This window comes from Pseudorasbora parva, chromosome 16, assembly GCF_024679245.1.
Source record: "Pseudorasbora parva isolate DD20220531a chromosome 16, ASM2467924v1, whole genome shotgun sequence".
In the NCBI taxonomy this organism is placed as follows: domain Eukaryota; kingdom Metazoa; phylum Chordata; class Actinopteri; order Cypriniformes; family Gobionidae; genus Pseudorasbora; species Pseudorasbora parva.
The window spans coordinates 38,498,799-38,526,503 of record NC_090187.1 but is presented as its reverse complement, the minus strand read 5'-3'; the positions used below and the strand labels follow the sequence as shown (position 1 = coordinate 38,526,503).

General features: G+C 37.8%; 1 protein-coding gene across 2 annotated transcripts in view; it reads left to right on the top strand.

Moving 5' to 3' along the window:
* slco3a1a (solute carrier organic anion transporter family member 3A1a) overlaps positions 1-27,705 on the top strand; it is a 92,981-nt gene that overhangs the window by 57,118 nt on the left and 8,158 nt on the right. For both annotated transcript variants that reach the window (XM_067418938.1, XM_067418937.1), the window contains exons 3-5: positions 18,602-18,700; positions 19,737-20,012; positions 26,055-26,219. In XM_067418938.1, coding sequence (XP_067275039.1) covers positions 18,602-18,700; positions 19,737-20,012; positions 26,055-26,219 — 540 coding nt within the window. The remainder of the gene's footprint in view (positions 1-18,601; positions 18,701-19,736; positions 20,013-26,054; positions 26,220-27,705) is intronic.

Here is a 27,705-nt window from a genome sequence, read left to right as displayed (position 1 = left end):
TCTCTCTCTCTCTCTCTCTCTCTCTCTCTCTCTCTCTCTCTCTCTCTCTCTCTCTCTCTCTCTCTCTCTCTCTCTCTCTCTTTCTCTCTCTCTCTCTCTCTCTCTCTCTCTCTGCCGTTGTGTTGCAATATAAACGGTGAGACAGGTCTGTCTGCAAATGGTTTGTGAACCTGCCACAAGCTACTATTATACAACCAACTGCTACAAAAAAATATGATGCAGAATATACAGAGAAATTCATTATCAGTTACCTTTTACTGAACTGCATTTAGACAAAAGAAATGTAATGCTTTACCATCATCTGATAAGATTAGCAAAGTTTAAGATTAGCATAGTTTAGTTTTTTATACAGGGAACCAGCAGGGCTAAAGGCGCCTTTGATTTTATTCTCCTCTAAACCACTAGATGGTTCAAAAACTTGCCTTAGCACGTTACAAAACATTCACTTTTCAAGATGCACGTGGAAATTTCACTGATCCATGAAGCCATTGTGGCAGTAGATTTGGTTAAATTCAGGTGGTCAATATCATATATTAAGTTGGCCATCCACCTTAGAGATAATCACCATATTTATAATGAAACCATCATATGTAAAATTATGATATTAATCATATAATAAAATAATTTAATGTTACTACTGAATATCTATGTTAATTTATTAATGTATCTCATTCAATGTTTTCAGAATCTTTACTGTTTAATATAATAGTCTCCACCTCATACATTTATAAGATTCTTTAAAATGAACCACTTTTGTGATTTTATTTTCCCTGGAAAAGACTGAATTGTCATGGTTTGGCTCATAACCACATCATCATTTACTAAAAAACATTCCTCCACAAGAGCATGTTTAATTTATTCACATTTTGCCATCTGTTTGTGTGTGAACATATAAGCCTGCATCTTGGTGCTTTTTGCCACCTCAGGGTAGTTTATGATCCTTTGAAGTGAGGCAGGTGCAGATTTCTATCTTTCTCCAAAAGGCAGGTTGACTTATCTTTTTCCTACGAACACAGATTTAAGGTTAACATTGGACCACGATGTTGGTGGCACACTGCGTCTTTTCCTTGCTGTTTTGATGAAGATGTTGAAGATTTGGAATACTGATGAGCCAGGATCAGCACATAGCTGTATTTTTCAGTCTGACTGAATAAAGCTAATATGAGCTGTGGTAGAAAGCAAATCAGTTTGAAGCAGGCCTTTTACAATCGTCCCCCACCACCCACCCCAGGACCATTTAGAGGTTTATATAGTAGTAAGCTAAAATGTGTTTAGTGTTTTTAATATTGTTTTCTTTTTAGGTGATCCATCTGTAGGGTATAACCACATTATATGGTTGGTATATTATATGTTGTTCAAATTTATCCTGCATATATTTGCATTCAAAATATCCTCGAATGAAACATGCAGGACGGAATTTAATAAAATTACTATTTTTGTTCATTTTAGGCAATGTTTTCTTTGGATACACCGAGCACTTGTGGTTCTTCTAACCATATCTGCTGTCCTTGAAAGACCCCATTTCTCAAGTATAATTGCTGTTACTATTATATGCTTGCCTTCGGCAATGTAGACTGTGTGCTATTTGTTGCAGTTTCAGGCTACAGTGCTCTGAGCTGAACTGTCAATGCATTAAAGAGCCATCAGCCTTCCTACTGAAGTCTAATGTGAGGTCTCAACCTTAAAAGAGGGTTATTCCCACCAAGGCATTAGTCAAGAAGTGTTAAACTGCATGAATATTAGATAAAGAGCAGTACACCTCAGTGTATTTATAAAGTTTTTTAAAAATCCTAACACTTAAAGGGGTGGTTGCGTGCGATTTCACTTTTTTAACTTTAGTTAGTGTGTAATGTTACTGCTCGAGCATAAACAGTATCTGCAGTTACAGCGCTGAAAGTTCAGCAGATATTGCCTTTTAAAGTTATGGCAGTTTATTGCCTACAAAAACAGCCGGTTTGGACTACAACAGGCTTCTTCCTGGGTTGGTGACCCTTAGTAGTCACCACAGATGTGACTTCTGCCCGTAATGGTAAGGGGCGTGGCGTTTCCGGCAACCTGTGCTTGGCACTTCAGCCAATAAAAATACATGAAACTACATTTAACCAAATGGCCCTTTAACCAATCTAAGACCATTGCATTTTTCGGAGGGATGGGCTTCGTAGAAGCAGGAAGCAAATGAGTCGTTCAAAGGACAGTGGAGACAGCGGTGTGGAATAAAGGTAAAATATAAGAAAAATACGGCGTTAAAAAAAAAAAAGAAGAAGTATTAAGACATGTTATACTGTGCCCCATAAACACAACCAAGCCTAGTTATTAGTTTCTTGGTAAAATGTCCTTGATCATTTTGAAGTATTATACAGTATGTTGTAACGTGCATTTTGCACTCTGCTTTGTTTTTGTTGTTTTTTTGGCATTGTCTTTAAGTTTATAACAGAATGCATTTTTAACTATAAATTTGGCTCCTGCTTCCACTCTCTTTGGCGTGATTATTTAGGTCAGTATGGTGGAGAACAGAAACCTTATCAATTTAATGAGAGGAAGTTAATTAACATATGATCCCTGATAGCCCACTGTTCAAAAAAAGACACTCGCTCTAAGCGTCTTGTGCTGCCTCGTTGTTGAGATTGGTTTTGAGTCCTAGTAGAGTATCCCTCTGATTTTGCATTGTTTGTTGCTAACTAATCTAGTCATGTTGCAAATTCTGCAGAATCTTATTTTGCTAGTTCTTATTTCTGATTTAAAGACCTCTTTTTAAAATACTAACGTGTCATTTCATGTCAGATGTAATTACAATTCGCCCATACCATAATCATCAGCAATAGTGAAACAAAGCATAATCTATAAGCATCAACTCCCATTTTGGCTGTTGGAACCCTAAATTCTGTGGCTGAAATAGATTAAAGGATTATCTGATTTGTCAAAGCTTTTTTTGTCCTCTTTGTGTGTTCTGTATAAAACCATATATGGGTGTTTCTTTAGCTATGGGCAAAACAGTCTCACTAGTTTATTTTCTTTGTCCACTGAATCCACAGTGAAACCAAATTTATTCTGAAACCTTCCATATTTTCTCACACCATCACAGTTTATTCGCTATAGTTTAGAAAGTGGTAATAATATATGAGAAGAACTCTGTGTCAGTACAAATTCATCTTGAAAATGTAAGATAACCTTGATGGAAAGATATGTAATGGATTAGAAATCAGATGTCAGCTGTTAAAGAGGCGATGAATTGAGAAATCAACTTTCCCTTGAGCTTTTGATATATAAAAGGTCATGGTAATATAAGATTATCCTATAAGTTTCAGAGCTGAAAACTTCCTTGTTAGTCAAAGAAAATCTATTATAGACACTAGGCTCAGCAAACGGTCCTGTGCTTCATACTTACGTCAGTGCGCGACGAAACACCGCCTCTACCGCGCGTCTAATTCAGTAGCCTCGCCCACCGACTCATGGAGCTGTTCCGCTTGCTAGCCAGCAGCAATAAACATGTGGAAGAAGATAGCAAGATATTGTGGAAGAACACAGTCGCTGCATAACCTTCCTTCGGATCCTAATATTAGGAATGTGTGATACTTCATTTATTTTTAATGAAGTTCCAGCTCACGTGGGGAAGACCATACGTGTGTTTGCTTCATTTCACTGCGTCGCAAGTCTCAGGTCGTGCTGGATTTGCAGACATAATGTTGGGCCTTCTATATTGGATCCGACAGGAATGGTGCAACACACTTATGTGAGTAAGACGTCTTTTTTATATGTAGTAATAGTAGTCCGGGGGCTGTGTTTTCCAGACCTACCAAAACGTACGGCCATCGGCAGAAATTTTTTCTTGATCTGGTTGCGCGTGTGTGTGTGTGTGTGTGTGTGTGTGTGTGGTTCGTGCTTATATCGACGGATCCTGCGGGCCATGTGATACAGAAATAATATTCCAATCAATATGAGAAATGTGGATGAGAAATAAATTATTGTGTTTGCCTGATAAAGACGTTTACGAGCCCTGTGCTCGAGAGAATTTTTGCAGTTGCCTCTTTTATAATCTCTCCCTCATGTGAACTGACAGGGGCATAGATATGACAGCGGAGCTGAAGCTCATTAAATATGCAAATCTTATCCAATCCTAGCCGTGGGCGTTAACTTCCAAGTCTCCAGTGCGGCACGCCCATCAAAACCCAGCGTTCAGAAGAGAACCTCAAAACCAGTGTAGAAAATAGCCTATTACTTATTAGTTATGATGTTTTTGAATGTCAAAACCACACAGTTTACTTTATTTTGCTATCTACACTTACTTAAATGAACTATGGTGTCCTGCACTAGTATAAAATATATCTGGTGTCTGTACATACACTGCCATATTAGGATTTTAATGTTCTTGGACCACATTTATTTTATCAAATAATACAGTAAAAACAGTAATATTGTGAAATATTATTGCAATTCTAATTAAATATTTAAATTTTTACAAATGTTTTAAAATGTAATTTATTCCTGTAATGGCAAAGCTGAATTTTATTTAGCATTTTCAGTGTCGCGTGATCCTTCAGAAATCATTCTATGCTGATTTATTGCTCAAGAAACATTTCTTATTATCATCAATATTGATAACAGTTGTGCTGCTTAATGTTTTTATGATACAATTTAATACAAATTCTTTGATGAATAAAAAGTTCAAAAGAACAGCATTTATTTGAATAGAATCATTTTTGCACCATTCTAAATGTCTTAACCGTTACTTGTGGATCAACTGAATTAACATTTTAAAGTGATTTCAGTCATATTTCAGGCAATTCAAAAACATCATGGGGAACAGTTCGCATCGGAAGTGTCTCACCTCAAGGAAATTATCCGTTATTAATCTACTTTAATATATTGAACAAATTTTCTTATTGGGCCGATACAAGGACATGCAAATTAACATATATTGGCTTATACTGATAAGGTGGCCAGTATCTTGTGTATCCCTAGAAAATACTTATTTAAAAGTTAGTTTTTGTCTCATCTCCAATGACATATTGTGTTAAATGGCAATCTGATGTGATTGAAAATAGGGTGTTGAAAAATTACATTTATTCCAAACATTTTTGGAATAAAATGGCAGATGCTCTTGCTATAAGGTTTATTTAAAGGGGTCATGCGCTGCATTGTTTTATTGTTTAATGTTGTTTCCTGGGGTGCACTTATAATATTAGAATGCTTTTTAAAATAGTGTCCAGGACTAATTTATATCCATAAAGACACTGAAGCATAATATCTTGTCTTAAAGGTGCATAAACCTTCTTTTCCAGTGATTTTCCACAGAGCTTTTCTATTTTGTAATGTCTCTCTGCCATCTCTCTCTCTACAGTCTTTCTTTAAATCTCCCTCTTGCTCACTCTCTCTCCTCCCCCATCATGAGTGGACACGCCCCCAACGTACAGATTATATTACAACGCCATAAGATATAGTTTGTGTGCAGTCTGTAAAAGTGATTCCGATCTTCAGATGTTTGGGTATGTTTTCTAGTGTATCTCTTAGAAACAAGTTAAGATAACAAAGCCACAGGAGCCCGCATTTACCGTCAGAGTTTGTTGTCACAATTGTGACCTGAAGCAGGACTGGTTAAAGAGGAGAACATTCAGCGACCGCTCGCAATCTCTCTGATAGAGAATAAACTCTGATTTCCCCTGCAGAGAATACATTTCAATTTTGAATACCAACATTCATTCCTCGCTGTCACTGATAATATGAGGCATGTCGGTCAAACACTGACAAGCATTGGACAGGTTCAACGACATCACATGACAAGCTATAGTTGCATAATCATACAATCATAATCATTATTATCATCTGTGGACATTCAGGGTTTTTATTTATAGATGGCTGACTCATAAATCTTTAAGCATCAATCAGCCTGGATAGTCAAAAATAGAAATCCATTTTCAGATAAATCCGGAATGTGTGTGTCAAGCAGGTTGTGAATTATATAATCTGAGGGATCACTTATGCTTTTGCGCCTTTTTTCACTACGTGTTCCAGATGCCAGACAGAGAAAATGTCTCAGACTAGGAATTGGAGAAAATTCCTCCCACGCCCTGGGAAAACTAAACAGTCCTAAACCACTTGGACAGAAACCAAAAGCCTCCTGGCCTCTGAACGCCCCTTGAGAAAGATGTTTGTGTGTCTTTTTTGTGCATTTGTGTGTAATGTGCCATTTGGAAAGCATGTATTTGCATTGGTTTCACCTTAAAATGATTTGTTTGCAGTTGCACTGGCTTGCTGGTTTTGACCAGTTTTGCTTTGACATGACTGTGGCTCCAGTTTATTCACACAAATAGGCTTAGATTTTTTTTGGCAATAAAAAAATAAAATCTGGTACAGTATTTGATAGGCTTGTCGAATATGAGCTTAGATTCAGAATGACAGCCCTCTGGTCAGTGGTGAGCAGCATTAGTCTGTGAGTGACAGACAGTTTGATATATTTGAACAGCAGGGGAGAAATCAAGAGAAGGGACATACATTTGATCAGGAGGATATCAGATAACAATTGTATATATTTTGTATTTTTGCTTTTATGATGTAGTTAATTTTTGTTTGTTCTTTATTTATCCATACATCTATGTCCTGTCCATATCTTCCATCCATCTCCCCATCGTTATTCATCTATATACTGTACTGTATATCCATATCCATCCACTCATCAATCCATATATCTATATCCATATCCATACATCCATATCCATCCTTATATCATCCATCCATATCCATCTTTATCCATATCCATCCATCTCCCCATCCATTCATATCCATATATATATATTTATGTGTGTGTGTGTGTGTGTGTGTGTGTGTGTGTATATATCTATATCCATTCATCATCCATCTCCCGATCCATATGTATCCATATCTATTCATCCATCCACATCCGTCCATCCTTCCATTCTTCCATTCATATTTATCTATCTATCCATCCCTCCCTCCCTCCCTCCATCCATTCTTCCTTTCATATCCATCCATCCATCCATCCATCCATCCATCCATTCATACCATCTATCCATCCATCCATCCATCCATCCATCCATCCATCTCCATTCATTCACCCATCCAATAAATAAAGAAATAAGTAGGACATTCTTTAACAATTTACCTATATGTCCCCGGTTGGTGTTAAAAAATATCATATTATCAAGTTCATCAGACACACTGGCCATCTGCCGTTATCCTGCTGGTTGCCATTGAAACTGCTAGACAAAATTTCTTACCGTCATTTAACATCAGTCAATAGCTCTACAAATATGAAGTAATGATGGTCCCGTTTGATAGTCATTTCATTCCCAACTGATGCTGTTCCAGCTCACCCCGTGTTGCAACAGTCTTGATTTCCCCTGGGTAATGAAAGACTTACACACTCACATTCTGAAACAGGAGGAACAGAAAGTGAAAATTTGAGTCTGACTGCATGAATAAGTCCCTGATTTGACTTTATATTTGTGTAATTCTTGCATTCCTTGTTGCATAAATGTCTAGTCCAATCGCTTCAGTGTCACTGTGGATGTTTTTCTCTGTCAGTCTGTCAACAGACTCTAAAGGGCACAAGTTACATACTGAAAAAAATGAACAGGAAAGCACTCATTCACATGCTCTCGTTTGCTTTCCATTTTTAACTACCTCTAAAACATTCTTGTGTAGGTCAGATGCTTTGAGGGTTATATTTTTAGACGAACAGTTTGATTCAACACAATTCAGACTATTGTTAAATTAAGGTAGAACACTGCTCAATATGTACATGTTTATCTGTTAACTGAATGCTTTTTAGCACTCAAGTATATCAGGAGTAATTGTACAGCATGCTTACCCGTGTATTGTGTGTGTGTGTGTGTGTGTGTGTGTGTGTGTGTGTGTGTGTGTGTGTGTGTGTGTGTGTGTGTGTGTGTGTGTGTGTGTGTGTGTGTGTGTGTGTGTGTGTGTGTGTGTGTGTGTGTGTGTGTGTGTGTGTGTGTTTGTTACGTTAAGTGGAGTTGCTTCGTAAGCTCGCTCTGGATTACAGTATGCCTACTGTTGCAGCAGGCTATAATGACCATGTCAAAAAACTCTGGATCAAAGCTCAGCTACAGTTACTTTGTACCCTTAACAAAGAAAGGTTAAATGTTAAACAACCATATGGTCATAAAAGTACCTGAAGTTGAACATGCACTGTAAAAAAAATTCAGGTCTCTAATTGAAAATTTTCTAGTGGCTGATCACATCTACATTTTTCAGTTGGCCGAATTGAATTTCTGTGAATTAAATTGCATCAATTCACAGAATTTAAATTCGGCCAACTGAAAAATGTAGATGTGATCAGCCACTAGAAAATGTTAAATTAGAGGCCTTTCATTTTTTTATTATTATTATTATTATTTTTATTTTTTTCGGTGTGGTTGAAAATCCAAATCATAGTTTATCATATCTGTTTTTATTAGGGTTGCACCAATATTACAATTCTGGCAGATATCAATATGATGATGATTATGTTTAGGTTATGGCTGATAACTGTTTATAAATGGTACATATTAAAAATAAAATCATTTTTGTCTAAATAAATTAAATGTAAGAACTAAAATCAGTCCTTTTAAATGCTACAACTGAATTTAGGCATGACAGTATTATGAAAAATTAATTTTCATATTATTTTTTAAGTGTAATTAAATTGTTTGTGTTTTTAAAGAGCATTAGATCTTGGCAAAGTTAAAATAAACTATGATACATTAAAACATTCTAATATCAATAGGTAACATGATGGTACATATCATGTATCCTTTGTTTTGTGCTGAAATCTAATCAATTTAATTCAAAATATACCACATATATGATCATAAAATAACAACTGACAGTTATTGTACTAAACTGAATCAAATAGCATAACCTTCTTCATGGCTAGTGTTTACATATTTTGCATATTTGTAACTTATTCAAAGTTGTGTACTAGTTATTACGCTGTTTTTCATAGCAATGATACTGTTTTTTACAGGTAGGGTTAGGTGATGATCATTGTGGTTGTCTTACAGAGTGTGGTATCCTATCAGCAATATCCTGCGATATCTTTTTGATTACTGTCAGTTTAAGTGCCGCCAAGTGTTGCCAGATATTACTACAAAAACCAAGCAAACAAGGCCAAAATACATCAATAACCAAAATAATTTCGAATTTCAAAGCCCTGTTCACTCCACGTGCACCTCGCAGCAACATTAACTTTAAATGTTAAATAATTAATTAATTCATTCATTCATTCATTAGCTAATTTGTTAGTTTATTTTCAATATGAAAAATGTACAGAGGTCTGGACCTCATTGCTGGCTATGGCCGTGTTTGCACTTCACTTAAAGGGGTGATGAATTGAGAAATCAATATCTTTTGATATATAAAAGGCCATGGTAATATAAGACTTAATCTTGTAAGTTTCAGAGCTGAAAACTTCCTTGTTAGTCAAAGAAAAGCTTTTATAGACACCAGTCCTGTGCTTCATACTTACGTCATTGCGTGACGAAACACACACTTCTACATCGCGTCTAATCCAGTAGCCCGCCCACTGACTCATGGAGCTGTTCGGCTCGACGTGCTAGCTGGTCAACAAAATCTTATCCAATCAGCAGATCTTATCCAATCCTAGCCGTGGCCGTTAACTTCCAAGTCTCCAGTGCGGCACGCCCATCAAAACCCAGCGTTTTGAAGAGAGCCTCAAAACCAGTGTAGAAAATAGCCTAGTACTTATTAGTTATGATGTTTTTGAATGTAAAAACCACATGAACATTATTAGTTGACCTCAGACAACAGTATATAAAAAAAGCCAGTTCATGACACCTGAGATTAGGCCAGTTTTAACCCTGGGTTACTGACTGGCTATCCGTGTAAGTCATGACGTAAGGAACGCCGCTTCTGGATCCAAGCCTCAACTCGTTTCACTTGAGAATGCCATTGACACCCGTTTATGAGCGCTATTTTTTCATATTAAACATCAAATATTTAAAAAAGTTAAACATTTTAAATACTTACAGTCTACACAACAGTCTCTATGGCCACAGCGTTACAGACATTCATATTTTAAAGATTTATAAAAGATGAATCACTCTCTGGCCATCTGGAATTTTGGTATGGAGAAAAAGGTTATGATTATAACTTTTTTGTAGTATTACACCACATTGTGTGTGTATATTAGCACCGTTTGTAGTTTTTCTTGTGGTATAAGATAGAGCGTTTGGACCCGGAAGCGCTGCCGCGTGACGTCAGACTTAACAACCGGATCAGCCTACTTTTGTTACACAGGCCTGGCAGTAGAAATGGTATTTCAAAATTTGTGAAGGCAAAAATTAGGAATTACATTAGGAATTACTAACCCAGAGTAAAGCATGTCAATATTTCTAATCATAATTTTGTAAACAGAAATTCTTAAAATATGTGATAACATGATTTTTTTTTGTCAGTGCATATGGAAGTGGGAGTTAGATGACTTTAATGAGGTGTAAAATGACAGCAAGAAGCACTACAGTGTGTCGTATTATCGTACGAGATGGTATCTCACTTTATGACATATCGCTAACACTGTATTGCATTAAGGATGATTAATAGGATAAATGATATTCAATATGCTTATTCAATATCCAAAACAACTGCTCAATTTTATAACGATTTGAACACAAGCTGTTTTTTGTAGATCACACCACAGGCCGCGCACGCACGCACACACACACACACACACACACACACACACACACACACACACACACACACACACAATGTATGTGCAAAGCCCCTGAACTTTGTGTTCACTCGCAAAACCTTTTGATCTCTTTACAAAAGAACACAAATCGTTCTCGCTTGAACGCAAGATTTTTTTCTTTTCTTGGCGAGGGAATGCAAATTTGGGGAAACAAAACATTTGTGAGAGAAAGCAAAAATACTGACAAATATTTTTTTCTCATATTTTTCCCTTGAGCAGGAGCTCCATATGCAATTGCTGCCTGACTTGCATTTTTTAACCACACTTTTCTTTCCCAAAATTTAAATATAGACTTATTTAGAATTTTTGGAAAAGGTATACAGAGTACACACAATTTGCCTAATATTGTAATGCTTTTATAAAAGAGTGTTAAAGGGTTGTCATAGTTTGTGACACAGATCCTTCCCTAATTCATGTGTATTTCTCAGTAAATGTCATTATTTTCTGTACTTTAAAGACATTTCATGCAATAAAAGGCAGAATTATCCCATTATGTCGAGATTTTGCTGAAAGCGTGCTCTACAAGATGTTAAAATGTCCCGGTGGAATAGGCTTCACATAAATGTTTTTCCTTGGTATCTAAACAAGACTTATTCCTGGAAGATACCTACTCTTTGCTTTAATGGAGGTTTAAGTCATAAAGGTAAAAATGCTTACCACAGAATTTGTAGTATGCCGTAAATTGGACTTAAGTATGTGCACATTGATGATTAGAGGACAGGATGTAGGAAGTAGCCCATTCCTCCAGTGACTAAAGGCCCAGTTTTGTGTTCATGGAAGTCAGGAGGTTTTTATTAACCCTATATATGTTACTTGTCCCCATGAGAAATAAAAATGAAAGGACACTCTGAACAAGACACAGTTTGGGAGACTATATGTATTTCCAATAGAGGGTAACACGAGGGTATCAAACCTCTCCCGTCCCACTCCCACTCCCACTAAACTCTTGTCCCATCCCAATCCCATGAAAAAACTAGGGGGATCCCAATCCCAGAAGAATGACCTCCCACTCCCGTGTTGTGTTTTTTCCCCCGGCTGTAATCTGTCCCAGTAAAAAAAATACAGATCACAACATGGCCACTTAGTTGAATAATTTTTATATTTTTTATATTTATTTTATTTGATTGAACTGAAACACACATTAAATGTCATGTAAATGATCTATACAAACACTCACAAAAACAGGCACGCGCACACGCAGTGTCTTGCGGCTGGTGTATGGCATTTTCACGGCGTCTTTTTGGTAGACTGCTCAGAAATGCCTGTGAGACTACTGAGGTATCATTTTCCAACAGTAGTCGTTGGAGCGTGGCTTTCACGTCAGACTCCATTTTGATTACGATTTTCACGGCTACAAAGTACATGGGGAAGCCGCCTTCACTTGGTTGGCATTGCTATACCAATTTAATGTATTACTGCCACCAACTGTAACGGGTGTGAAGCATGTCATTCACTTAAAGGGTTAGTTCACCCAAAAATGAAATTTATGTCATTAATGACCCTAATGTCGTTCCACACCCGTAAGACCTCCGTTCATCTTCAGGAGACAGTTGAAGATATTTTATATTTAGTATGACAGCGTATCTAAATGTCCAGAAAGGGAATAAAAACATCATCAAAGTAGTCCATATGTGACATCAGTTAGTTCATTAGAATCTCTTGAAGCATCGAAAATACATTTTTGCCCAAAAATAACAAAAACTACAAATTTAATCAGCATTATTTTCTCTTCCGGGTTTGTTTCCAAATAAAGATTCAAACGGTCATGAATCAGCGTATCGATTCATGATTCAGCTCGCGTGTCAAACTGCTGAAATCACGTGACACTGGTGATCCGAATCATAAATCAATACGCCGATTCATGACCGTTTGAATATTTATTTGAGGTTTGAAAACAAACACGGAAGAGAAAACAATGCTGAATAAAGTCATAGTTTTTGTTATTTTTGGACCAAAATGTATTTTCGATGCTTCAAGAGATTCTAATGATGTCATAACTAACTGATGTCACAAATGGACTACTTTGATGACGTTTTTATTCCCTTTCTGGACATGGACAGTATAGTGTGCATACACTTAGATACACTCTCGGACTAAATATAAAATATCTTCAGCTGTCTCCTGAAGATAAACGGAGGTCTTACGGGTGTGGAACGACATTAGGGTCATTAATGACATAAATTTCATTTTTGGGTGAACTAACCCTTTAACCAGCCACACTAAATCAAACAGGAGAACATAGAGACAGGGCAACTAGAACTGAGTTCAAAATTAAAAATCTAGTGTATTTATATTAAAGGGGGGGTGAAATGCTGTTTCATGCATACTGATCATTTTACACTGTTAAAGACTTGGAATCCCATACTAAACATAGACAAAGTTTCAAAAGTTAAGGTGGACGTTTGATGGGAGTATTTCTTTGTCAAAAATACTACTTCCGGTTAGTCATAAGTTTCGGCAAGTTTTTTGAGATCATGCGTCCCCTTTGACGTTAATGGGGGCGGAATTTCCTTGTATGGGCCTTACGGACAATTCTACCGGAAGCGCGTGAGAGAGAGAGAGAGGGAGAGAGCGAAAGTAACAGGCTACGCCCATCAAAGCGCTGGCTTGTAGGATGCTGGACAGGTGATGTGCACATAACAATGTCACCAAAAAAGTGCGTTTTTGGTTGCCAGACCAAGACAGTCCTGCACAGATTCCCCAAAAACCCCGCGTTAAGGCAACAGTGGATGTAATTTGCTTTTCCGGATCAGCAACTGAGTTGCGCGAATGTTTATATCTGTTCGCTGCATTTCGGTGCCGACTGTTTCATAAACAAGGCCCAGCTCGACGCCGGATTTTCCCGATCGCCTAATGCTGAATGATGGAGCAGTCCCAACGTTAGAACCGCAGGCGGTGAGTAAGACTGCTTCAAATGTCTGTTTTTTTGCCTATGCTCATCAAGTAGCCCAAACATGATCACGTATAGTTACTATATATATATTACTATATATAGAAATTGATCAATGGAGCATGCGATGTGTAGTGCGTGTACATTTGTTTAGCTGGCCACTATATGTGTAACTTTATGTTTGTGTATTGTAAAAGCACTCCAAACAACAATACACAAAGAGGGGGGAAATATGTTGAACTAAATAAGCACGCTTCTTCATTCCGCTTACTGTCTACACAAACCACGCGTAAACACACAAACACACGTGCACAACTGCACTTCCCACATGTACACCTTCAAAGACAAAAATACGACGATATAATTCAAGTATAAATATGTAAATAACACAAGCCGCTAAGCATATTATATAGTTAGTGTATAACTTGTACCACATACAGACGTCCTGCTCTAGTCGTTTTTGCTGCTGCTCCTGTTCAACTGCAGCCTCTGGGTCTGATTCCGGATCATAGATGTATGGCTGTATCTGATTAAAAGCCATATTTTTATTTTGAATAAAGTTTTTTTCCCGCTGTTAGGGATGACAGCTTTACGACGCACTCGACTCAACACAATGGCAGCAGCGAGCACACGTCATTATTTAGCTCCGCTCACACGACACGCCCCCACCCGCTCGGCTTTTTTCGGAAAGACTCGGAACAGCGCATCTTTCTTATATAATTATAAAAAAAATAAAGACTTTTCGGAGATATGCAGGATGCAATGCTACTCTATAGGTACTCAAGATTGACATGACACTGACTGAAACTGAGTGTTTCACCCCCCCCTTTAACGGTATATTGGTGTATATAGTTGGTATCTTAGTGTTATTACGATTCCTGGTCCCGCCCACTCCCGCTGACATTTTTTCTTCTCCCCCCCCAATCATGTGGTTAATAGGGATTTTTTTTTCTCTGCCCATGGGATTCCCGAAAAAATGTCAGCCTCTAATTTCCAAACCCCTTTTTATTACCTTTAAACCTTCAAATTATCTCCACTTAGATAGATTATAATGTGCTAAATTCTTATTAATTCTTATCATTTCACTCTCTTATCGAATCCATCCTCTCATTGAAATAAAAATTATGTTTGTTGTCGAAGTGATGCTTTGATGTTTAAATTTCCCTAGAGGGATGAATAAAGTATTCATCATCATCATCATCATCATCATAGTCATCATCATCTTATCAGTCACTAAACTGCATTCTGAAGCAGTTTTTCTCTTCTCACTGTGGAAGGGTCCTCAGCCCAAGATAACTGTGAGAATTTTTTTAAAGGTGATTGCAAGATATATGCTGCCTTTTTGAGGTTTCCTGTGAGGGTAGTCAGTGCTGAAGCGTTGCTATGAGCAATCAGCATACATAGATGCAAAACATACACACACACACACACACACACACACACACACACACACACACACACACACACACACACACACACACACACACACACACACACACACACAGTCTCTTAGGCAACACCCTATAAAAACAAGGCTGTGCCTTCTACTGGGCAGCACAACAGTTGGGATGGAAACTGTGCAGCTGTTTCTTGTGAATTCTCCATACTGGTTTTACTGAGTGGGTTTATGCACGTACTGACTTTATGTTGTTGCTGTTTTTCCAGTTATGGAAATCATATACAGCTCTGGAAAAAATTAAGAGGCCACTTATCATTAAGAAATCAGTGTTATCTGGTCTCTTATTTTTTTCAAGAGCTTTATATATAGGGCCTAAAACTAACTTTTTGCCAAACCTGCCAATGTCTGGTGACTTAAACGGGTAGTTCACCCAAAAATGAAAATGACCCAAATGACCCCATGATTTACTCAACCTCGACCCAGGTGTATATGACATTCTTCTTTAAAGGTCCCATTCTTCTAGTGACGTCATTACATCCCTGCACTTCCTCCTGTAGTCCAAACCGACCGTTCGCTGTAGGCTTTGAAAGGGAACTTCTGTTAAATAAAATATCTCGCTTGGCATTAAACTTTGAGCTTTATCATTTTACAGGTATTCAATTTATGCTCCAACAGCAACATTACACACTAACTAAAGTTTGAAAGATGGAATCGTGAAGAACGGGACCTTTAAGACGAATACAATCAGACTTATAAAAAAAAAATGTCCTGGCTTATCCAAGCTTTATAATGGCAGTGAATAGCAGCCCAAAATTTGAGGTAAAAAAAATGCATCCATCCATTATAAACATACTCCACATGGCTCTGGCGGTTAATAAAGGCCTTCTGGAGTAAAGCGATGGGGGTTTGTAGGAAAATTTCCACATATTTAGAGCTGTCAGAAAAATATCATTTCTATCAAAGCAGAAGGAAAACATTTCACAACAACCTGTTCCTATTTGAAAATGCGAAGATGTTTTGTAAATCTAGAACAGACCTTGTGGGTGCGGTTTTCAACAGGACATGCGGTTTGCAGTGTGTACGTGTGTGTGGGAGAGAGTGCGCTTACCTAGATGGCCAGAAGCTCAGGAAACAGTCCTCACAAACAGGCATTCGTACACACATTTAAACTCTTGCTTTGATCTGAGGCGTTCTAATGTAGGGACTGGTGAAAGTGACTCATTTTTTCCAGACAGACTCATTAATTGGTTGCTGGAGGATAGTGAGCCACATCTGTTGTGCTTCTGCTTTATAAGCGGTTCAAGCCTCGGTCTGGCTCCGTGTGGTGTGAGTTCTCTTCCTCTAGGGCAGCTGACCTTAATGTGGCTTCAGCTCCATCCATCTGACGCTGAAATGCAAAGAAAGTCAGATATGACGTGTCTGTGGTTTTGATTGTGGGTCTATTTAAGGATGTATATCTGTTTGCATTGACGTGTGATTTTGTGAGGTTTTTCAGTGAAGACATTGATTATTTTCTCAGTATCAGGCATCTTGATGAATTCCAGCTCACTGATCAAAGGTCATGAGTTGACGAGTGTTGTTTTCTGTGGTGTGAAAGAGTTGGCTTGGGGTTTTTTGTCAATTATAAATTATTCATGTGGTATATAAATCTAATATAAATCTGTTATGTTTTTGATTGTTATAACATTAAAAATATATTTTTATTTTTTTATTTTTATAACTTGTAAAAATATTTTAAGGGAAAAGCCATATATATATATATATATATATATATATATATATATATATATATATATATATATATATATATATATAGCCAGGAAATAAGCTGCTGTGTGTGTGCGTGTATGTGTGTGTGTGTGTGTGTGTGTGTGTGTGTGTGTGTGTGTGTGTGTGTGTGTGTGTGTGTGTGTGTGTGAGAGAGAGAGAGAGAGAGAGAGAGAGAGAGAGAGAGAGAGAGAGAGAGAGAGAGAGAATTTGTAACATTACCTTATCCTGTCACCATCAAAACAAAATGCTTTTTAATTATCTGTCACCATCAAAACTATTTTAAATATCTGTGCATTTATATGCAAAAAGTCACTGAGTGACTGCTTTGAAATGTTAGTAATAAAAAGAATGAACAACAAAGGGAGACATTACATAGAAAAAGGTGTACAGAGTGCACAGAATGCAAATCATTTGACATACAGTATCAGATTGTTGTGTTTTGTCTATTGCTCACTGTGTTATTGCCCATTTACCACCGTCAATCGGATTCAATCGTGCGTTTAAATACGGTTGACACTTTGCAATATACTTGATGACACAAGTAACCTGTAACAGGCTGACCGTTTGTGTTTCAGCTCTCCGTCACGTGCTCTCTTTCATCCAGCTCTGAGGTGTCATAAATTACAACTGAACTTGAGTGTTAGTCCTGCTACGCCGTCAAATCACAGTTCTGCGTTGTCTGTGACACTCTGGGAGACATATTTGGCACATTCATCGGAACCTTTAATCTTTTTATAATTGTGGAACATTTTCAGAGGGGAAGACCATTTTTTGCGATTTAGACACCGTTTAATGAAACAATATTGTGTGTGTGTTTTAATAAGAGAATGGCAGGATGGGGAAAGCTGATGAGAGTGCCTGGATAAAGGCTTCATAATCTCAGAAGCTGCATGTGACCCACAGGGCTATTGCTGGGTCGCTGTCACACTTTTTGACAGCATATTAATAGGGATTTGTGCCCCAGATGTCTGCCAGCACAGCATCGTCTGTTCGTAGCTCTGCCACTCCATTTCACAAGTAAATCCCTTTTTTTTTTTTTCTTGCTTTGTATGCAAACCTGTCAGGAAGTGGTGAATTACTCTGGCTATGTGTGGAATTTAGTTCTCATTCTTCACCTGGAATATTTGATCAGGCAGCTTGAGCTCATAGTTTGAGAAGTTTTTGTTTAAACGATTCTCCTTATTATACTGTATTTTTAGTATTACTAAATACTCGTAGTATTCTTTACATTTCTTTTTAATACCTTATTATTGATTAATCTTGGAACATGTAATATCCTCAACAGAATATAGTTGCTTCAAATGGCATCAAGGAATAGACGTGTGACCCTCTGCTCATTTGAATGTTATTTTGAAATGTGAGAAAAACAGTAAAAGAATACACACTTTACCCTGTATAAACACTGCAGCATTTCACACAAATGCTTTAGATGAGACTTTTCCTTGAGTTGAGATCGCCACCTTGTGGCCTCTTCCTGCTAATGTAGTAGTGGAAGATTTATTTATTTATAGTATTAAATATATAGAGAGAAAATTATCATTGTATATCAATAATATCAAATATATATGATTTTATTTATATTATATAATTATTTTATTTTTTATTATTTGATTATTATATATTTATTTTATATATTAAATTCATAAATGTGCTTATTTTATACAATAATTATAATCAACATATATGAATAAATGTATATATAAATATAACTTACTTTGTAACTGTTAGCTTAATGAGCATCGATTTCTACATGTTTAATTTACTATTTTATGTTCCCCAAATAAGATTCCTGATCGTTTTTATTGTTGTATTTCAGGTATACTCTTTTCCACACTAGTGTTTGGACCTGCATGCGGTTTCATCCTGGGATCTGTCTGTACCAACTTTTATGTAGATGTTTTGTTCATCAACACAAGTGAGTTTTAGTTCATTCTCTGTTTATCCCAATCCCCATTCAAGACCTAATACACAGAATGCATATGCAATGTAAATCATTTGACATATCAGATTGTTTTGTTCCGTCTATTGCTCACTGTTTATTGCCCATTTATCACTGTCAATCGGGTACATTTAAATGCTGTTGACACTTAGCAATATGCAGCCTACTCAGATGACACAAGTAACAGGCTGACCATTTGTGTTTCCAGTAACCTGTAACAGGTTACAACACAACAATACAACACAAACACTCAGATTAGACCAATAGAAAGCTGCTGCAAAGCATTTCGTTTTCTTATCGACAAGGCTCTTGCATCTGTTGAATAATTGAAAGCACAAGGTCTCAAATTCTGTCTCCCTTTCATGATCAATAATCAGCAAGTGAAAAAGAAAAGTACAAATAATTTGGCTTTTATTTTACACATCAAGCACTTCTTTTAAACCAAAAATAAGACTTCTTGGAAATATATTTAAAATGACACCTCAGTCCACTAGTAAAAATGTGCTACAATTATTTAACTAGTAAACTATTAGTACACCTATAAATTTGCTTGTAGTATAATTGCAAAACAAACAAATGTAGCTGTGTAGCCAAAAGTTTACTACTGTTACACTTACAGTGGTATACTTAAAAGTATATTTTAAGTGGGCCAATTTAGTCCCGAATAGTATTGAAGTTGTACACTTACAAGTATACTACATTGATATTAGTATACTTACTACATAAAGTTTATAGAAATATACGTAAACTTTACTTGAAATGAACTTATACTCTCTTTTTGTAAGGGATTTCAGCTACACCCGACCCATTGCATCAAATGTCTCTTTAGACAAAGATTTGTAAGAATAAGTCATACCGAATAGCTCAGTGACTCACTTTTGATGTCAGATGTCTGTGAATTGCATCATGTAGTGTTTGTTGAAGTGGGTTTTCTCAAATGTCTACATGTGTGAGAGAATTACCATTCCTCTACATATTTATTTATTTACCATCCTGCATTTGCTTTTCTCAGCTAAGCTGAACATCACTCCTGATGACCCCCGCTGGATCGGTGCATGGTGGGGCGGCTTTCTCCTCTGCGGTGCCTTACTCTTCTTCTCGTCCCTCTTCATGTTTGGTTTCCCCCAGTCTCTGCCCTGCAAGGAGGTGGAGGGAGGCCTTGAGATTGAACAGGCCATGCTGCCCTCATCTTTACCCCAGGATTATGAGAAAACCAAGCCCAGCAATGGAGCCCTGCAGAGCTACCAGCCCAACAGCAACAGCCTGTCCTGCTGCCAACAGCTCCGAGGTTTGAGTTCCAGTAACTCACTATACACACAGTTACACAACCGCTAAACACTTCTCTTTCACTGAATCTAAGACCTCTAAATTCACCATGTGATGCATTAGCTGAATAAGGTTATATTTGTCTTTAAAGAATAAGAAGAAATGCTAGTGACAAACTCTTAAATAGCAGGCAAATCGAAAGCTTGGTCTGCCTAAATCCATTTAAACTGTACCGGAAATGTTCCTCTAATCAAAAGTCTAATTATACTTAATGGTACACTGAGGAGGCAATTAGACAATTAGAGTTAAGTCTTACTTATTAGTGGGCCCACACGGAATCTACGCCCATAGGCATTTCTAGAAAACTCTGATTTCCACAGAGTTCAGGAATCAGTTAGATTGTGAAAAGTTGCATGGCAGAATGAAGTCAGGTGGTTGGAGCATTGCAAAGATTCAGAATCTTTTTAGAAACAAGAAACAAAACAGTGTGATATTAAAGGTACACTATGTAACTTTTGGCTCTTTAGCAGTTAAAAAACAAAGAATATGGTTCTTTCTCCTAACTAAAGAAAGAAAGAAAGAAAGAAAGAAAGAAAGAAAGAAAGAAAGAAAGAAAGAAAGAAAGAAAGAAAGAAAGAAAGAAAGAAAGAAAGAAAGAAAGAAAGAAAGAAAGAAAGAGACACTGCTCAAAATACTGCTTCACTTGACATTTTCATGTAGAAAACATGAAAATGTTTTCGACATTTTTTGAAAACATAAATTTCTTTAACCAGGCACTTGATTGTTCATATCCAGATTTTAATGTATTACAAATTTCATATTTCATAAAAAGTTACATTTCAAATTCAGCTGTTGCTCTCAGGCAACATTGTACCATCGTGGATTATAAACATTTCCAAACCATCATATCAAGTCATCACATCTATCTTCATCCTCATCTCCATGTTCGATATCACCCTCACACTCCCCCACCTCATCCTCACCCTCATCAATTGGCAGCCTAAACTGTAAAAAAAAAATATAATATGGACGTAGTCTCTGTGACGTCACCCAAAGGATTCTGAAGATCAGTTTTGAAGCGTAAAGTAGAGACGAGCTGGCCGTTGCCATTTTGGCAGAGCGTCACTGTGCGTCACTCGCGGATAACAGAAAATGGGCAGAGAGGCGGGACGTGGGCGGAGCTGAGGTGACGCAATGAAGTCACTCAAAGTGGCCACGCCCTTAATTATGCAGAACTTTAAGGCTCTATATAATGTAAAAGAATGAGTTATTAAAAATTCACCCCCTCACAGTTGTCATGAAGGGAAAAATTAGCCATATAGACTAAAACCACAATTTGTACCAGACTGTAAACAGGTTTTTTTCTGCTGTAAAGTTGGGCATTTTAACATAGAGCTCAATGAGATTCTGCTTCCTTCTGGAGCATGTCTCTAGGGACCAATCAATTAATTGTTTCATTTAAACTTTATTGGCTTCAAGAGAAATTGGTTGTGTTTTATACGTTTTTTTTAAAGCAGCACTATGTAACTTTTCAACCTTCATAATATATTTTCAAGACTCTTGTGATGATAAATCGACTTACAATAGGTTGAATGACACGTCTGCCATAGCCTGATGGGGTCTGTATCGTTTTTAATCGTACTTTTAAACTTCGGGTTTCGGGTAGTAACCCAAGAACAAAAAGAACTACAAAATTCGACTGCTTTACAGCATATACGTCACTTCCACCAACACCCACACTTCCTTACATTCGGACGTGCGAGCCAAACTTTGTTCGTCGGATAATATAGTCATGTCCGAAGCAGCAGAGACAAATAAGAAAGAAAAGGTTTTGTTGGAGGAAAGCAATAAGAGAAAACGAAAAAGTGATGGGATTAAAGGCAGGACGAGGATCAACATGTGACCAGCGTTTGCTCGTTGGCGTGAGCTGAAGGAGGCGTGCCCGATCGATGCTGTCCTGCTTGTTATGGTGATTACCTACCACTCAAACATTGAACTGAAGTATCATATAGATTCTGTAAAATGGTAACCAATAGACTACTATAATGACGCTGGCGTTTGAAAAAAATAAAACCCATGAAATTATATTCATATGACATGCTGAAACATATGCCACTGACTGTACCTGGAATGAAGACATTTCACACGCGACGCCAGAAGAACACCTGCATGTGAACTCCTCCTGCAGTGTTCAGGGGAACTGTTAGTGCTGCACCAACCCGCGGGACGCTTTTATGAAGTTATTTGGCCCGCCCCGCACCACTGTATATATTTTTACAACCCGCCCCACACCCGCGACCATTAAATAGACATACAGGGTCCGCGGGTTATGAGACGACCCGCGCATTACTAGTTCAGTACTATCATAGCTGTCATGTCAACAAATGCATGCGCGATGGCATCCCCTGTTGTAGGATGACAGAGCTTACGACAGTAGTTGAGGACATTATTTTTTCCCAACTGTAGGGGGACCCCGAGAGCAAAAGTTACCAAGTGCTGCTTTAAAGGGGGGGTGAAATGCTGTTTCATGCATACTGAGCTTTTTACACTGTTAAAGACTTGGATTCCCATCCTAAACATAGACAAAGTTTCAAAAACTAATGTTGGATGTTTGATGGAGTATTTCTGTGTTAAAAATACTCCTTCCGGTTTCTCACAAGTTTCGTCGAGTTTTTTTCGAGTATGGGTCTATTTGACGTTAAATAGAGCGGAAGGTCCTTGTATGGGCTGTACGGGCTCTTCTCCAGGAAGGGTGCGCGCGCGCGTGACTAGAGGGAGAGAGAGGAAATGCACGCTGTAAACAGTCTCTCAGGTGCAGATCCAGTCGTCCGTGAACACTTATGTCGCGCCGCGCTCCACTTTATTCCTATGGGTGACGTCGAGCGACTTCAACGCTTCAGCACAGCATTCCGGGAAGGCAGTGCTGCATTTGAACCGATTTGAACGCAGAAATGACGGGAAGCTTCAAGGCATCGCTTCAGTCGCGTCGCAAAGTGGATTTCCACGGTCACTGCTGTCACAGGACTTCACCAAATCATACCAAAGAAGTGTGTTTTTGACAGAGCGGTCCTGCTTTGGAAGATGCCGGTGAGTAAATCAACTTCAAATGTCTCTGCTATTGGCTACCGTCGCATGAGTAAACGATACGATCGCGTGCTTCGTCATTCAAATGCGCTAACGGTTACTCCATTGTTGTTCTGTATAACGTTACACTATTCTGACTCTGACGTGCAAAACCGTTTTGCTTGCTACCTCTAAGGTCTAGTCACATACAATAGTCCATAAACCGAATCATGTCCTCATAAACTGCACACAAAGGCCCCTTAATACAGTACATACCACAGAGACGGACATCCTGATGTTGCCGTTTCTCCTGTTCAATTTATTTCAGCCTCAGATTTGATTGTGGATCATTATCTGTATTAGCTGAGATAGATGGGTTTCTCCACGCTTGAGGACGTCACCGCTTTGCGCGCTTGTCATTCTTTAGCTCCGCCCACACGATACGCCTCCAGGCGCTCGGTTTTTTCCGGAAAGACTCGGTACAGCCCATATTTCTTTTATAAATATAATAAAACTAAAGACTTTTCGGAGATATGAAGGATGCAATACTACTCTATAGGTACTCAAGATTGACATGAGATTGACTGAAACGTAGTGTTTCACCCCCCCTTTAAGTGCTATAGAAAATGTGCAGTTCATAATGTGCAGTTATAGTATGTGAATTACTATTCTTATAAGAGCATTACAAAGTCATTTAAATATGTACATATATTTTGATAATTCTAACTCTTAGGTAGACCCTCTGCTTTTGAATGGCCATGCTATTAACATTTTTTTAAATAATGCAACCTCTGCCCTGTGAGTTTTATAAATGAAAGTTCTTATGAAAGTTACATTATATTTCTCAGCAATGAGTGATAACTTCACTGTAATTAAACCACAAATCTCTCTCTCTCTCTCTCTCTCTCTCTCTCTCTCTCTCTCTCTCTCTCTCTCTCTCTCTCTCTCTCTCTCTCTCTCTTTGCCATCATGGACAAAATATCAGCTGTCATGGATGTTTTTCAGCAAAATCTGACCAAACACATAGAGATTCAGGAAAAAAATAAATAATGAATTTGAATGAATTATAATGAGAGAGGGAGAGAGAGAGGGGGGAGAGAGAGAGATTGGTTTAATTACAGTGAAGTTATCACTCACTACTCAGAAATATAATGTAGCTTTCAGTAGAAAGCTGTTTTATTTATAAAACTCACAGGGCAGAGGTTGAAAACCAGCTCATGAACATTTGTGTGATCACACAATTTCTTTCCTTTATAAAGTTTCCACCTCAATAAAAAAAGCTGCAAGTGATTACATACAAGCACATCTGCTTCATGACAACATTAAAAAGCTATCTTTGTGGTCAAACCTGTCCCCCTCGCCTTGTTTGTGGTGGCTTGGAATTCAATGGGGAATCAGATATTTGTGTTTAGACAGGTTGGATATCCAGATGTTGCTGATTTAAAACCACATTTTGAAGTGGCTCATCCGAATTTTTGTTTTCCTAATTCATGATCTCATGTGAATTTTTGTGTTTACACGTGTGCAACAAATTACAAACTGCCAGATGTTAATAAAAAAATCTGATTTTTTTTGTGCCAGTGTAAATGTAGCCTTTACATATTTAAAATTCATCAGCTCTCGCCATCTCCGAAAAGCCAAGTCAATGTTGATTCTTGTTTTATTACAAGCTCTGTCATTCCTTTTTTGCAAGCAAACTCGCCTCTATTCAGTATTTGTTTAAAACAGGTGATTCCCCGGAGGTTTGAGATTTAGTCGTGCTCCATGTCAAACTTTTTTGCTCATTGTGGCAACTTACCTACGCCACTCCCACAGCATACGTCAAAATAGGCAGAGCAACTATTCTCTATTACGGATATGACGAGACGCCATCATGTGAGGTCTTAAATATAAACCCTTATAATAGGCTTAACATAGTGAATCAGGGTAAGACAAAAAACAAGAATTTTGAAGAAGGATTGATGATGTATTGACTTTTTATTGAAATCTTAATTTTGAACAAAAAAATTACAAGGTGTACCTTTTTAAGGAAAAACAAGACTAGTTAAGCCATTTTATAGCAGTGAGAGGGTGAAGATTTGGTTGGTTGGTTTAGTCATTACATTTTGATAAAAGATTATGAAGAAATATTTTCTTTGGAGTAACGTGTATGGATTAATCATGTGCAATAACATCAGGAACATGAATTAGGAAAACAAATTGGGTCCAATTTTATTTTGACACCTTTTATGATATTTAAATTCCAGATTCCCCCCCAAAATCAGCATCAGTTATTTAGTATAAATTATATACTATTGGGACTATATACTATTAGTTTTTGTTCATATTTTAAATTCAGTTTTATTTTTATATTTTCTGTTTTCAGTCTAGATATGAAAAAGGAGCAAAGCTTTCAGCCTGAAAGACTTTGTACATGCTAACTGTCCATACTGCCATTCTTGTGTCTTGTCTGTTTGTCTGTAAATAGAGTAATTGTTATGCTGGCTTTGTGCTATACTTGTAGGGCTCTCATTTGGTACAACAGCAGCCATCAATCATGTAAGATCTGATTACATACTAGCTAACATGATGCATTACTAGCACAGTAGCCATGGCAGCACAAGCTAAAGGCATACTTTCAATAATGCAGGGTTGCAGGCAGCTGTTTTGTCCTACATGGTTGATGCATTTTTCAAGGTTTTGCCATCTGGTATGAATGCAGTCTCCGTTGTGATGTTTCAGACACATCTGTCAAATAAATCAATCAAAATGATGGCTCCTCAGAACTCTGCAGCACTTTAGACATGAAATTAGGGGGTGAATGTCTGTTGATTGCATCATAAATCATCTGTTTCTTCATTCAAGTCCAACAAACATCAATCTTAACATTTAGTGATTGTTTTAGACTAGACTAGTTTGTCATTACTCTGTATTTTGGACTCACTTACAGAACTCTCTCTGTCTCTCTTCCACCCTCTCATCTCTTCGCTGCTCATTTCTGTCTCTTCCTTCTCCACTCCAGTTATTCCCAAGGTGACCAAGCACCTGCTGTCAAACCCGGTGTTCACATGTATTGTCCTAGCTGCCTGTATGGAGATTGCCGTTGTCGCCGGCTTTGCTGCCTTCCTGGGCAAATATTTGGAGCAGCAGTTCAACCTCACCACCTCCTCTGCTAACCAGCTGTTGGGTGTGTATAAACACATAATGGATGCACTGTGATTTCACAAAGTACATGTTCCTGGGCAGTGTAGTGGGGTAGAAGGTACAGTTTGTACAGTGTAAAATCCATTACGCCTATATGGAAAGTCCCCACAATTCACAAAAACACAACGTGTGTGTGTGTGTATACAGTGCATATATATAAGCAAACATATATATTTACAAACTTTTATGTTAGATGTGATAAATCTTGATTGGTCGATTTGACAGCACTATTATTTAAATTATTTGATACAATTTATTTAATTATTTCATTCATCTAATTTAATAAGTTCATATTATTAAGTTATCCTATCATATTATTAACTACAAGCCCAAATCAGAAAAAGTTGGGACAGTATGGAATGTGCAAAAAAAAAAAGAAAAAGAAGTGATTTCTAAAATTACTTTGACTTGTAATTCATTGCAGACAATATGAACACAAAATATTTCATGTTTTGTCTGGTCAACTTCATGTCATTTGTAAATATGCATCCTTTCCTGTCATTCAGACCTGCAACACATTTCAAAAAAAGTTGGGACAGTAAAGCATTTACCACTTTGTAATGTTGCCATTCCTTTTCACAACACTTAAAAGACGTTTAGGGACTGAAGACACCAAGTGATGAAGTGTTTCAGGTGTAATTTTGTCCCATTCTTCCTGCAAACAAGTCTTAAGGTGGGCAACAGTACGGGGTCTTCGTTGTCGCATTTTGCGCTTCAAAATGTGCCACACATTCTCTATTGGAGACAGGTCGGGACTGCAGGCAGGCCAGTCAAGTACCCGTACCCTCTTCCTCCGCAGCCAGGACTTTGTAATGTGTGCAGAATGTGGTTTTGCATTGTCTTGTTGAAATATGCATGGACGTCCCTGGAAAAGATATCTTCTTGAAGGCAGCATATTATGCTCCAAAATCTCTATGTACTTTTCAGCATTAATGGTGCCTTCACAGAAGTGCAAGTTACCTTTGCCAAGGGCACTGACACAACCCCATACCATGACAGACCCTGGCTTTTGGACTTGTTGCTGGTAACAGTCTGGATGATCCTTTTCTTCTTTAGTCCGGAGCACACGGCGTCCATTCCTCCCAAAAAATACCTGAAATACTGATTCATCTGACCACAGTACACATTTCCACTGTGTGATGGTCCATCCCAGATGCCTCCGAGCCCAGAGAAGTCGACGGCGCTTCTGGACACTGTTAACATAAGGCTTCCTTTTGGCACAGTACAGTTTTAACTGGCATTTGTGGATGTAACTACGTATTGTGGTACTTGACAAAGGTTTGCCAAAGTAGTCCTGAGCCCATGTGGTGATATCGCTTATAGATGAATGACGATTCTTGATGCAGTGCCGCCTAAGGGATCGGAGATCACAGTTGTTCAGCTTAGGCTTGCGGCCTTGTCCTTTACGCACTGAAATTCCTCCAGATTCCTTGAATCTTGTAATTATGTTATGCACTGTTGAATGTGAA